Source organism: Furipterus horrens, unplaced genomic scaffold, assembly GCF_987537825.1.
Source record: "Furipterus horrens unplaced genomic scaffold, mFurHor1.1.pri manual_scaffold_5, whole genome shotgun sequence".
In the NCBI taxonomy this organism is placed as follows: domain Eukaryota; kingdom Metazoa; phylum Chordata; class Mammalia; order Chiroptera; family Furipteridae; genus Furipterus; species Furipterus horrens.
The window spans coordinates 179040718-179054457 of record NW_028327175.1 but is presented as its reverse complement, the minus strand read 5'-3'; the positions used below and the strand labels follow the sequence as shown (position 1 = coordinate 179054457).

The following is a 13740-nucleotide window of genomic DNA, read 5'->3' as shown; positions in this document are numbered from 1 at the left end:
GTTTAATCATTGTAAATCTTGAGTTTGTGCTTGTAGAGCTGCTAGAGCTGGTCAACGTGCTATAATAACTCCGTGTTAGCAGTTGTTACTAAAATTACATACTGATGGGCTCAAACTGCACCTGCGGTGTAAGTATCCATCATTTTACTCATTTTTTGTTTGGTTCATCTGTTGCAAGAGGACACTGTGAATTACTTTTTGATGTTATTCATATTTATTTGAACTTCTTTCATAGCTTACATTGATGCCAAAAAGAAAATTAAAACCAAGCTCCCTGCAGGTTAATTTTAAGTGATTATTTTGGCACCTACTTGTGCTTGAAGTTACAATTTGATGCTTTTATATCATACTTGGAGTCAGTCCACACATCCTATTAGATTTGTGATGCAAGACGGTTCATTTAACTCATAAAATACAATTCTTTAGATTTACAAAGGTCTTGGGGATGTTGTAGATAGTGGGGCCTAAAGACAATTCTATTTAAAATGATCTTTTATTAGTGATTACTGATATATCTAGGGTCAAGGGAAATTTATATTTCTAAAATTTTAATTTGTGAATTTATAGTCTAATATCCAATAAAAAGAGAAAAATTATAGCAGAGATTGTAGAATTCTACACTCAAGAAAGAGTCTTTAGGGGTCTGGTTAAACTCCTTTATCACATAGCTGGGGAAAATGCTGGAAAGAGAGTTATGTGACTTGGCTGAGGTCACAAAGCTAGATAAATAGTAAAGGGTGAGGACCGAACTGGGTCTCCTATCTCCAGTCCCAACTTGTCTTACACATGCTTATGTTACAATTTGCACCCAAACAAATATATGTGAAATCAAGAGCATAACGTGAATCGGTGTCTCTCATTAGGATCTGGCCTCTTTTCATTAGCTCTGTGAAGCTTATTTCTATGAGCCTATCCACAGGGCCAAAACGGCCTGTGAAGCTTTTTTTTTTTTTTTCTTTTTTTTTGTGAGAGTTTATCTGAGCCAAACTGACAACATATGCTGGGGAGCAAGCTCTCAAATGCTCCTGGCCTGTGAAGCACTTTTAAAATAAGCTTTATAGGGAGATTAATTTTTGATGTTTTATCATATTTCATTTTCTTAAATGGCAAATGACCAATTTTGTAGTATATCTGTATATGAGAAAGAAATAGGATTAAAAGGACATTTCTTTGGGGATCTCTCCTCTCTGTCTCTGTCTATCTGTCTCCCCCCCCCCCCCCTTTAAATAGGAAATACTTTAAGCCAAATTTTCATTCAAACTGTAAGGTAAGAAGTGATAGCTCTTGATAGCAGAAGATGATAATTGATTAGTTTCCATTTTTATATGTAGCTTAGGTTAGTTGGAACTTTTTTAAAATTGAGTGTATTAAAGCTTTATATACATCTCTATTTTGAGATTAATTAATTTCAATACTCCAAGATTAATGAGGTTTCATCATGTTGTAGATACTCAGTAAATATTAGTTTAGAAATTAGGAAACACTTTAGTTTTTTAGAATCACACATATAGTATAGTATCTCATATTCTTTCTTAACTCTGGAGATACACAATTATATCAAACTTACTAGTTCAATTTAAAAATATTTTTCTTCTTACATAACTTTTGAAACTCTGAAGATAACTTCAAATTTATAAAAGTTACAAAAAGTAAAATTAACCCCTCTTTCTCTGTGTGTATACACATATGTGTGTGTATCTACAAGGTCTGTCCAGAAAAAGTCCAGCCCTTGTTAATATAACAAGAAAGGTTTGCATGACATCAATGTAACCTGGCAGCCAAAGAGAGTGTACTGGAATGTACATGTGAACAATGATGACTTCACTGTACTAGTCAGTGGGGTAGATGCCATTAAATGAGCATGTGTACTGGTGGCCATCACATTCAAAATGACTGAGGGAGTAGAGCAATGAATCTACATCAGATTTTGCATTAAGCTTGAACATTCCTCTGTGGAAACTATTAGGATGATTCAGAAGGCTGCAGCTATGGTCAACTGGTGATTGGCAGCTTCATCACAACAACGTACATCATGTCTCATGCAGAGCTTTTTGGCGAAACATCAAATCAGCCAGGTGATTCAGCCCTGCTACAGCCAAGATTTGGCACTGTTGGCTTCTGGCTTTTCCTAAAACTAAAATCACCTTTGAAAGGGAAGAGATTTCAGACCATCAATGAGATTCAGGAAAATATGACAGGGTAGCTGGTGGCGACTGGAAGAACTATTTAAGGTCCCAAGGAACTGAGGCATATGTTTCTTGTATCTTGTATCTTCAATAAATGTCTATTTTTCATATTACATGACTGGATACCTTCTGGACAGACTTTGTATGTATATATGGATACACGCAATTTTTTTCTGAACCATTTGAGCTTGTTATATACAGTATGCTCCTTTTTCTAAATATTTCAGTGTGCTTCCTAAGAATAAAATATTTTATATATAAAACACATTATAGTTACCCTGACTGGCATGACTCAGTGAGTTGGGTGTTGTACTCCAAACTGAAAGGTGTCTGATTTGATTCACAGTAAGGGCACATGCCTCGGTCATGGGGGACCAGGTTTCCAGTTGGGGTCATGCAAGAGATAGCCACTCAATGTTTCTCTCACACCTCAATGTTTCTTTCCCTCTCTTTCTCCTTTCCTTTCTCTAAAAATAAATAAAATCTTTAAAAAAAATTTTAAACACATTATAGTTATTAAATTCATAATTGTACATTGATAGAATATTTTTATCTATGCTATCATCTATTTTTCAGTTTTGTCAGGTGGCCTAATAAAGCCATTTATAGCCTTTTGCCCTCCGAAACAGGGTCTGGAGTCAGGCATTGCAATTAATTGTCATGTCTTTTAGCTGTCTTTTGAATCTGGAGTATTTCCACAGCCTTTCTTTGTCTTTTATGACATTGACATGTTTTAAGAATACAGTGTTCCATTTTGCTTACTTGTTTCTTTTGTTCATGAGATTCATCTTATAGGTGAGATCGTAAGGTATTTGTTTTTCACTGCCTGGCTTATTTCACTTAGCATACTACTTCAGTTCCATCCATGCTATCCCAAAGGGAACCAGAGGGGAGGGGTGAGGGGAGAAAGAAAGGGAAGTATCTAGTCAAGGAATATGTATAAATGACCCATGTACATGGACATCAGGGTGGGGATTGACTGGGAGTGGGGATGGGCAGGGCTGAGGAGAGCAATGGAGGAAAAATTGTGACAACTGTAAAAGAACAACAATTTTTTTTAAAAAGAATACAATGTTTCTTGAGTTTGCTGTTTCCTCATAATTAGGTTGAGGTTATGTATTATCAATCAGAACACTGCATGGGTGATAGTGTCTGGAGACATTTGATGGCCATCTGACCCCATTGGTGATGTTAATTTTGATCACCCAGTCAAGATGTTGTCTAATTTCTCCACTGTATAGATATTAAGTTCTTTTTTTTCCATTTTTGTAGCTAATAAGCAGTCTGTGGGAAGACACTTTAAGACAAAATCATCCTTTAATGATTTTTGCCAGATTCAATCTTTGCCATGGTGGTTGAAAAAGATTTATCTCATTCTAGCAGTTTCTCCACACTTACTGATTAGTCCTTGGCTTTTTCCTGTGAGCAAGAGCCCTTCTTCTCTACTTATTAATTATGTATTATCAGTGTAGACTCAGCAACTCATATATTACTGTACTTAATATTTTGGTGCTCAGTTTGTCCAGATTTTGGCTAGTGGGAGATTTTTCCAATTGGCTCCTGTATCCTTGTGACAAGCTCCCATCAATTTTTCTCCCATCATTTTTTTAAACATTTCTTTACCTTCTGGCATCACAAAATATTTTGGGCTCATCTTGTACCTATTCTTTCCTAACCATGTGAATCAGACATTTCCCTGAGGAATCCAGCTCCTTTTAGGGGAAATGATATTAGATACCAAGATCTGGGCACTAGATGTGCTCACTGCTACTGGGATGTCTTCTTTTGAGCTTTTTCAGCAGACAAAGCTGAGAGATGTGCTCTCTCTCTCTCTTTCTCTCTCTCTCTCTCTCTCTCTCTCTCTCTCTCTCTCTCTCTCTCTCTCTCTCTCTCTCTCTCCACACACACGCACACACACAATGTACATATTTTAGATGTCCTGACCACACACCAGTGCCTTCCATTTCAGTCTGTCTCCACCCAGAATTTTTTGTCTTTTCCCACTAGAGAGAACCCCAGCTCCCAATAATATCAACATTATTCACTCACTTGCTCAATCCTGAAATATATTTACCAATACTTTCAGAATTGCTTTGCCTGTACTACTATGGTAAGCAAACCTGGTAAAAAGAGTAAGGAATTTGTAATTCTTTCCTTCATGCCCAAGACTGAGGGTATATTAGTTAAATATTTTATTAATAAGTTACATTAGTTCTTTCATCCTTTTCTTTTTCCTTTCTCTTCTGTGTAGTTATGTTATTCTTTTGAAGTAAAATTAGTCTCATTGGTTTTAGTTTGCTTTCAATTATAGGTTCCTCCTCATTCCCATTTTTATTGTTTTAATTTTATTTTTTTTTAATATGTAGAATATTAACATGCTCCTAAAAAATTAAAACTATATAAAATTTACCCTGTTTTAGTTTGATTTCCATCTCCCTTTTTTTTTTAAAGAAAAAGATATATAACTAGCAAAAGAGTATTTATTGTACCTGTGTCCAGTTTTGTTGTTATTATTTAAAATAAATTTTGTTTATTGAGATGAAGATTATAAAGAAACTTAATTTTTGGAAACATACTTGAGTCGCAGTGATTTGTAACTTCGATCCCTGGGGACAGTAGTTCTGAATGATTTTCCCATTCCAGCAAACCAGAGTTCCTGTCCAATGTTTTCAGTAACATTAACTCCATGCTACCACAATTGGTAGAGGTGGGAGTGCAGGAGGGATGAGAATGCTTGCTGCAGGATTAATGAGTTCATTACATCTTCCCAAGTACATTGATCAGGGAAGATCACAGAGACTCCTGTTAAGCAAAAGACCAGTGACCTTGTAATGAGACAAAATAATTAGGCAAACAAACACAAAATTTTTAGTTCCAGGTTAATATAAGCAAAAAGAAATACCGCTGTAGTGCCTTGACTGTATTGCCTCAAATGCACCTTCCTTTGTTTTTTCACAAAAGCCTTGAGTAGGAATTCTGAGGCTTAATGATGGCCTTTGCAGCATGTCTGAAAAGTCACACAACTGGATGATTTATACCCATCCTGTATTTACTGTTTCTAATAATGTGTATATTAGACTTAGAAATCTTCAATGCAGGATAAATCTTTGGCATAGCAGCTATAATTTAGCTGGTTGAAAGAACTTAAGGTATCTTGATGGGAAGTGTCATCATATAGCTATGTTTTTTCTCTTTGCTACAGCCATAATACAGATACTGGCAGCTGCTGTAGCTGAGCGAGATGTGGTTTATTTCACCTTTGGGGACTCAGAATTGATGAGAGACATTTACAGCATGCACGCTTTTCTCACTGAGAGGAAGCTGACTGTTGGTAAGTAGGGATAGTCTTGAGAGTAATGTCTAGATAGATTTAGCAGGAGAAACACCTGCTAAATCTGGAAGGATCACAGTAAATAAAAAATGAAGTGTGATTTTAAGGGTTGGTGGTACAAAGTCTTAGAGAGGCAACATTTGTAGAATCATTTTTTTCTGGCAAAGTGTCATCTGCAATCTTGAAAGAGTTTGTCAGTTCATTAAAGTAAAGCTAAGAAACTGGAGTTAGTGTCCATTTTTATGTTTGTGTATACTAAACTAAAAAGTAAAAGAAGGAGGGTGTAGGACGGTAAGTTCAAACCTAAGAGGCCTTACTCTGAGTCATATTTATCAGACATGCCAGCATGCTCATCTAGAGTGTTTCAGTAGGACATGAAAGGCCTTGCTACCACAGGAGCTTAATGTAGAATTAGAGTTGCCATGAACTCCCAAAATGATGCATGATAATGCACTATACAGGGTGGACAAATGTACATATGGAAAGTAATACAATAATTTATAATTAATAATAATAGAAGAATATATTCTGTTTCATGTACTCACAACTGTAAACCTACTTTTGCCTCATCCTGTATATAGCCTGTTGTAATCAGGAGCTAATAAGTAGTTTCTTTGAGGTATTCATAGTCTTACTTTCAATAGTCAACTTTAAGCATATGTTATTTAGATTAAGATAAAACTGAGTGTTCTTTAGTAATTTTATCCATCTGTATACCTTAATGTGCAAATTGGTCTGGCCTTTTACTCTCCAGGAGAAGTATATAAGCTGTTGCTACGATATTACAATGAAGAATGTAGAAACTGTTCCACCCCTGGACCAGATATGAAGCTTTACCCATTCATATACCATGCTGTTGAGTCCTGTGCAGAGACCACCAACCAGCCAGGACAAAGGACTGGGGCCTGAAGAACAGAGTAAATAGAACCTCCTTCCAACTTTTAGCAGAAACATCCTGTTAAGAGTTGTCGGGTGTAATATATGAACTGACTTAATATAAATGTGTGTATAATCAACATTTGTATGCTAAGAGGCTGTCCCTTCCACACACATGAAATTGTCAGTTTGTACATCTCAGCCTCCTCCATTTTTTCCCCATTTTTTTCTATTTTAGTTTTCATTCTTTGATTGTTCTTTCTTTGCCCATCAGATTTATTATGAAATCCAATGAAAGGTTCTCATCCCATCAGGTCTCTTTGATGCCTTTGTGTGATACAAACTGCCTCTACAGCCAGCAGAGGCCAGTAGTGCAGGGAAGAAGCTGTAATCCAAGAACCTCTCTAACAGGTTTGCTGAAGATATCTCTTGTGAGCCTTTCATCTCCAATTCTTGTTATGATGACATTATTTGAGTTTTTGAAATTTAAGAGTCAGGGCTTTTTTATGCATGTTACATAATATAAATCTCCTAGGTTAAGACAGTTTTGTATTTAAGACAAAATAATTTTCAGAAATAGTTCTTTTGAGACACCACCTTTATCTGTTATGGTTTGTCTGTCCTATTTCCCCTGATCAGTTTATTTTTGGTAATGATTTCAGAAACTGACCAAGATGGAAGGAGAGGTAGAATAATACGGAACTTCCCCAAACGTTGTTTAAAAATAATAGATTCAAGAGAGCTGAAGGACTTTTTGTTTCTTGGGATTTTTTTTTCTTTTTAAATTGGTATTGTTGTTTGTTTCTTGGTGATTGAGGCATATTCACACAACCAAAGTTTAAGAACTTGGAACTTAGTGCAGATTTGTATATATTGAAGTTTCTCTGGTAGTCAAAGATTATATAGTTAATAAATTCTCATTAACAATCATTTGTCAGAAGCTCCCACATTATATTTTATATATAATATAAATATATCTTCTTTAAGTTTGTCTATGTGCATCAATGTAAAATAAAATAAATCGAGTGTGGAAAATGATTGTTTAAGCTTTATCAGTGCCTGTTTAAAATCCTGTATTAAAATTGTGTCCATTTAAAACTGGCAACAAACAAATAATACTGTCTTTCAAAGGTTAAAGTGAAATCCAGTACCAGTTCTGTGTTAATTGAGACTAAAGTTTAATCACAAAAGTACATACTTTTATATCCTTTTAAAAATTATTTTATTTTATTTTATTGTTGTTCAATTGCAGTTGTCCCGATTTTCCCTGAATTGCTCTCCCCTGCCCCACCCAGCCCACCCTGACAGTCAGTTCCCACTCTGTTGTCCATGTCCATGGCTCCTTTATAATTGTTCCTAGACTAGACCCTTCCCTTCTTTCTTCCACTATTCTTTTTCCCCCTCCCCTCTGGTCACTGTCAATTTGTTCCTTATCTCCATGACTCTGGTTCTGTTTTGCCGTTTGTTTGTTTTGTTCATTAGGTTCCGCTTATAGGGGAGATCATATGGTATTTGTCTTTCGCGCCTGGCTTAGTTCACTTAGCATAACAATCTCCATTTCCATCCATGCTGTAGTGAAGGGTAGAAGTTCCTTTCTCCTGCATAGTATTCCTAATTGTGTAAATGTACCACTGTTTTTTGATTCACTCATTTACTGGTGGGCACTCAGGCTGCTTCCAGCACTTGGCTATTGTAAATTATGCTGCTATGAACATAAGTGTGTATAAGTTCTTTTGATTTGGTGTTTCAGGATTCTTAGGGTATAATCCCAGCAGTGGGGCACTGTTCAAAAGGCAATTCCATTTTTTTGTTTGTTTGTTTGTTTGTTTTGAGGAAATTCCATCCTGTTTTCCACAGAGGTTGCATCAGTGTGCATTCTCACTAACAATGCACTAGGGTTCCCTTTTCTCCACATTCTTACTAGCACTTGTTGTTTGTTGATTTATAAATGATGGCCATTCTGACTGGTGCAAGGAAGTATCTCATTGTGGTTTTAATTTGCATCTCTCTGATGGCTAGTGATTTTGAGCATCCTTTCATATGCCTATGGGCCCTCTGTATGTCCTCCTTGGAGAAGTGTCTGTTTAGGTCCTTTGCCCATTTTTTAGTTGGTTGTTTGTTTTTCTGGTGTTGAGTCATATCAGTTCTTTATATATTATGGAGCTCAAACCCTTGTCCAAGGTATCATTGGCAGTAAAATTGTCATTGTTTGCAGATGACATGCTAATGTATATAGAAAACCCTATCACCTCCACCAGAATACTACTCAACCTAATAAGTGAATTTGGCAAAACAGTGGGATACAAAGTCAACATTCAGAAATTGAAGGCATTTTTGTACGCCAGCAATAAAATATCAGAAACAGAAACTAGAGAAAAAAATCCCATTTACTATAACAACAAGAAAAATAAAGTACCTAGAAATAAACTTAACCAAAGAGATAAAAGACCTGTACCCTGAAAATTACGTAACACTGAAGAAAGAAATTAAGGAAGACACAAATAAGTGGAAGCATATATTGTCTTCATGGATTGGAAGAATTAACATCATTAAAATGTCCATACTACTCAAAGCAATCTACATATTCAATGCAATCCCTATTAAAATACCAATGATATATCTCACAGATTTAGAACAAATATTTCAAAAATTTATATAGAACTATAAATGACCCCAAACAGCCTCAGCAGACTTGAGAAAGAAGAACAAAGTAGGCGGGATCACAATACCTGATTCCAAACTATATTATAAGTCCACTGTAATCAAAACAGTCTGGTACTGGCATAAGAACAGACACATAGATCAATGAAACAGAATATAGGAGCCTAGTAATAAACCCAAGACTGTGGTCAATTATTAATTTGACAGAGAGGGCAGAAGCATAAAATGGAATAAAAATAACCTATTCAATAAATGGTATTGGGAGGTCTGGACAGGTACATTCAAAAAAATGAAACTAGACTACCAAACACCATCCACCAAAATAAACTCAAGATGGATAAAAGATTTAAATATGTCATGACACCATAAAAGTCCTAGAGGAAAACAGGCAGTAAGATTGCAGATATCCTGTGCAGCAATATTTTTGCTTATATGTCTCTTAGGGCAAGGGATATAAAGGAAAGAATAAACAACCAGGACTCAAATTAAAAAGTTTCTGCATGGCTAAAGAAATGAAATGGGAACCAACCCTATGGGAAAACATACTTCTATTTCTAAAGTAATCCTAAACTGTTCTCTATTTTCCCAGAGTAGTGTGATTTAAGATACAATTCTCTGGTTGGGGAGGAGAGATATAAACCATTTCCTCTTACGCGTCCTTGGTTAGGGGACATAAGGTCTTTCAGTTCACCAGCTGGGTATAAGTTGTTCTAATTGTTTAGACTGGTTTAATTTTCTTGTCTGAGTTTATCTATTCCACTTGCCCAGGAATATTCCTATCTTTTTACTATCCCGTCACAGTATCAGTATTGGCAGGGAGAAGATGGGGGCTTGGCCAATGTCTGTAACTTTTTGTTTGTATAGATTGAAAGGTTAATGGAATTTGGCATCTGATGGTAGCCACTTATACTTAATGAAGTTATTTTACCATAGTAACTAAGATTTTTATTCATCTTCCTAAGTCCAAGGTGTCTGGCTCTATTTCTGCTGTTACTAAAGTCTTTTCTTTCTTTCCAACTCATTTTGTTTTGATAAACATTTGTAGTTATATTTTATTTCTTTATTCTGTCTCCATATTTTTTTTTCTTCTCTTACCCAGCCCCAAGACTAAGTGAAAGGTTCTTTAAACCACTGCTTTCAAAGTATAGGATGATTTGTGTGGTACCTAGATCGTTACATTTAGATAAGAAGACCACTTAGCCTAATATTCCAGAACACAGAATCTAAGACTCAGCTCTTAGAGCTTAACTGAGCCAGCTAACTGACTGCTTCTCTTGCTGTTGAGGGGTTTATAGAATAAAACATGCCTAGGGGACTGGGGCAGTTTAATCAGATGGAATGTAACAAAAACTAATGTTCTTTTTTTTTTTTTCAGGAGAGAGGAAGGTAGAAAGAACATAATTTGTTTTATTTTTTTATTTTTCACTTCTATAAAATTTTTATTTTGTTTTTCAATTACGGTTGTCCCATTTTTCCCCCATTGCTCCCCCCCAACCAGCTCACCCTTTCTCCCACAATCATATCCGCCCCCCCCGCCATTGTCCATGTCCATGAGTCATTTATACATGTTCTTTGACTAAACCCTTCCCTTACTTATCCCCCTTCTCTCCCTCCCCCCACCCCCCTAATAACTGTTATTCTGTTCTTTGTTCTATTTAGTTCATTTGTTTGTGTTGTTCCTTAGTCTCCTGTATTAGATGATACCATATGGTATTTTTCTTTCTTTGCCTGGCTTATCTCACTAAGCATAATTCTCTCTAGTTCCATCCATGTTGTCGCAAATGGCAGGAGTTCCTTCTTTCTTTCTGCTGCATAGTATTTCATTGTGTAAATGTACCACAGTTTTTTAATCCACTCATCTACAGATGGGCACTTAGGATGTTTCCAGCACTTTGCTATTGTAAACAGTGCTGCTATGAACATAGGGGTGCATAAGTTCTTTTGAATTAGGGTTTTAGGATTTTTCGGGTATAATCCTAGCAGTGGAATCGCTGGTTCAAAAGGCAGTTCCATTTTTAGTTTTCTGAGGAAATTCCGTACTGTTTTCCATAGTGGCTGCACCAGTCTGCATTCCCACCAACAGTGCAGTAGGGTTCCTGTTTCTCCACATCCTGACCAGCACTTGTTTATTGATTTGTTGATGATGGCCATTCTGACCAGTGTGAGGTGGTATCTCATTGTGGTTTTTATTTGCATCTCTCTGATGGCTAGTGATGTTGAGCATTTTTTCATGTGTCTGTGGACCTTCTGTATGTACTCTTTGGAGAAGTGTTTGTTCAGGTCCTTAGCCCATTTTTTAATTGGGTTGTTTGTTTTCTTGATGTTGAGTCGTATAAGCTCTTTATATATTTTGGAGATCAGTCCCTTGTCTGAGATATCATTGGCAAATATGTTTTCCCATGTGGTTGGTTTCCTTTTCATCTTGCTGATGTTTTCTTTTTCTGAGCAGAAACTCTAAGTTTGATGTAGTCCCATTTGTTTATTTTTTCCTTTATTTCTCTTGCCTTAGGAGATGTGTCCGTGAAAATATTGTTAGGTGGTATATCTGAAATTTTCCTGCCTATGTTTTCCTCTAGCACTTTATGGTGTCACGGCTTACATTTAAGTCTTTGATCCATCTTGAGTTTATTCTCGTGTGTGGTGTAAGTTGGTGGTCTAGTTTCATTTTTTTGTGTGTCCCTGTCCAGTTCTCCTAGCACCATTTGTTGAAGAGGCTCTTCTCACTCCATTTTATGTTCCTTCCCCCTTTATCAAATATTAGTTGGCCATAGAGGCCTGCGTTTATTTCTGGACTCTCTATTCTGTTCCATTGATATATATGTCTGTTCTTATCCCAGTACCAGACTGTTTTGATCACAGTGCCCTTGTAGTATAGCTTGATGTCTGGTATTGTGATTCCTCCTGCTGTGTTCTTCTCTCAGCATTGCTTTTGCTATTCCAGGTCTTTTTTGGTTCCATATGAATTTTTGAAGTATTTGTTCTAGGTCCATGAAATATGTCATTGGTATTTTAATAGGGATTGAATTGAATCTGTAAATTGCTTTGGGTAGTATGGCCATTTTGATGATGTTGATTTTTCCCATCCAAGAACATGGTATTTGCTTGCATTTATTTGTATCTCCCTTAATTTCTTTCTTCAGTGTTATGTAATTTTCAGAGTACATGTCTTTTATCTCTTTGGTTTTATTCCTAGATACTTTATTTTCCTTGTTGCTATGTAAATGGAATTTTCTTTTTTGTTTCTGTCTCTGATATTTTATTGTTGGTGTACAGAAATGCCTTAGATTTCTGTATATTTATTTTCTACCCTGCTATTTTGCCAAATTCGCTTATTATATTGAGTAGTTTTTTAGTGGAATCTATAGGGTTTTCTATGTATACTATCATGTCATCTGCATATAATGACAGTTTTACTTCTTTCCCAATTTGGATTACTTTTATTTCTTTTTCTTGTCTGATTGCTGTGGCTAGAACTACCAACACTATGTTTAATAGGAGTGGAGAGAGTGGACATTCTTGTCTTGTTCCTGATCTCAGGGGGAATGCTTTCAGTTTTTGTCCATTGAGTGTGATATTGGCTTCAGGTTTCTCGTATGTAGCCTTAATTATGTGGAGGTATGCTCCCTCTGTTTCCATTTTGCTGAGTGTTTTCATCATAAATGGGTGTTGTACTTTATCAAATGCCTTTTTCAGCATCTATTGATATGATCATGTGATTTTTGTCTTTCATTTTGTTTAGGTGATGTATTATATGTTTTGATTTGCGAATATTAAACCATCCTTGCATCCCTGGAATGAATCCCACTTGATCGTGGTGTATGATCTTCTTGATGCATTGCTGGATCCTGTTTGCCAGTATTCTGTTGAGGATGTTACCATCTATGTTCATCAGTGATATTGGCCTGTAGTTTTCTTTCTTTGTTGTGTCTTGACCTGGTTTTGGAATTAGGGTAATACTGGTTTCATAGAAAGAGTTTGGGAGTCTTCCCTCTTCTTGGATTTTTTGGAATAGTTTGAGAAGAGTAGATGTTATTTCTTTCCTAAATGTTTTGTAAAGTTCACCTGTGAAGCCATCCGGTTCAGGGCTTTTGTGCACTGGGAGTTTTTTGATTAGTGTTTCAATTTCACTCTTTGTGATCGGTCTGTTCAGGCTTTCTGTTTCTTCTTGATTCAGTTTTGGAAGATTATATGTTTCTAGAAATTTGTCCATTTCATCCAGGTTGTCATGTTTCTTGCCATATAGTTGTTTGTCGTAATTTCTTACAATCCTTTGTATTTCTGTGGTATCGGTCATGATATCTCCTTTTTCCTTTCTGATTTTGTTTATTTGGGTTCTCTCTTTTTTATTTCTTCATGAGCCTGGCTAAAGGCTTGACGATTTTGTTTATTTTTTCAAAGAACCAACTCCTACTTTTGTTGATTTTTTAAACTGTTTGTTTAGTCTCTATGTCATTTAATTCTGCTCTGATCTTGATGATTTCCTTCCTTCTTCTTGCCCTAGGCTTTGTTTGTTGTTGTTCTAGTTCTTGTAGCTTTAGGGTTAGATTTTTTATTTGAGAATCTTCTGTCCTTTTCAGAAATGCCTGTATTGCTATGAACTTCCCCCTCAGGACTGCTTTTGCTCTGTCCCATAGGTTTTGGGCTCTTGTGTGTTCTTTATCATTAGTTTCCAGAAACTTCTTGATT

At 36.0% G+C, this 13740-nt stretch overlaps 1 protein-coding gene across 3 annotated transcripts in view; it reads left to right on the top strand.

Annotated features, from left to right (window-relative positions):
• Positions 1-7414, top strand: part of PARG (poly(ADP-ribose) glycohydrolase) — a 191147-nt gene extending 183733 nt beyond the window's left edge. For all 3 annotated transcript variants that reach the window (XM_090278367.1, XM_090278368.1, XM_090278366.1), the window contains 2 exons: positions 5389-5517; positions 6272-7414. In XM_090278367.1, coding sequence (XP_090134493.1) covers positions 5389-5517; positions 6272-6426 — 284 coding nt within the window. In that variant the 3' untranslated portion in view covers positions 6427-7414. The remainder of the gene's footprint in view (positions 1-5388; positions 5518-6271) is intronic.
• The last annotated feature ends 6326 nt before the right edge of the window (positions 7415-13740 follow it).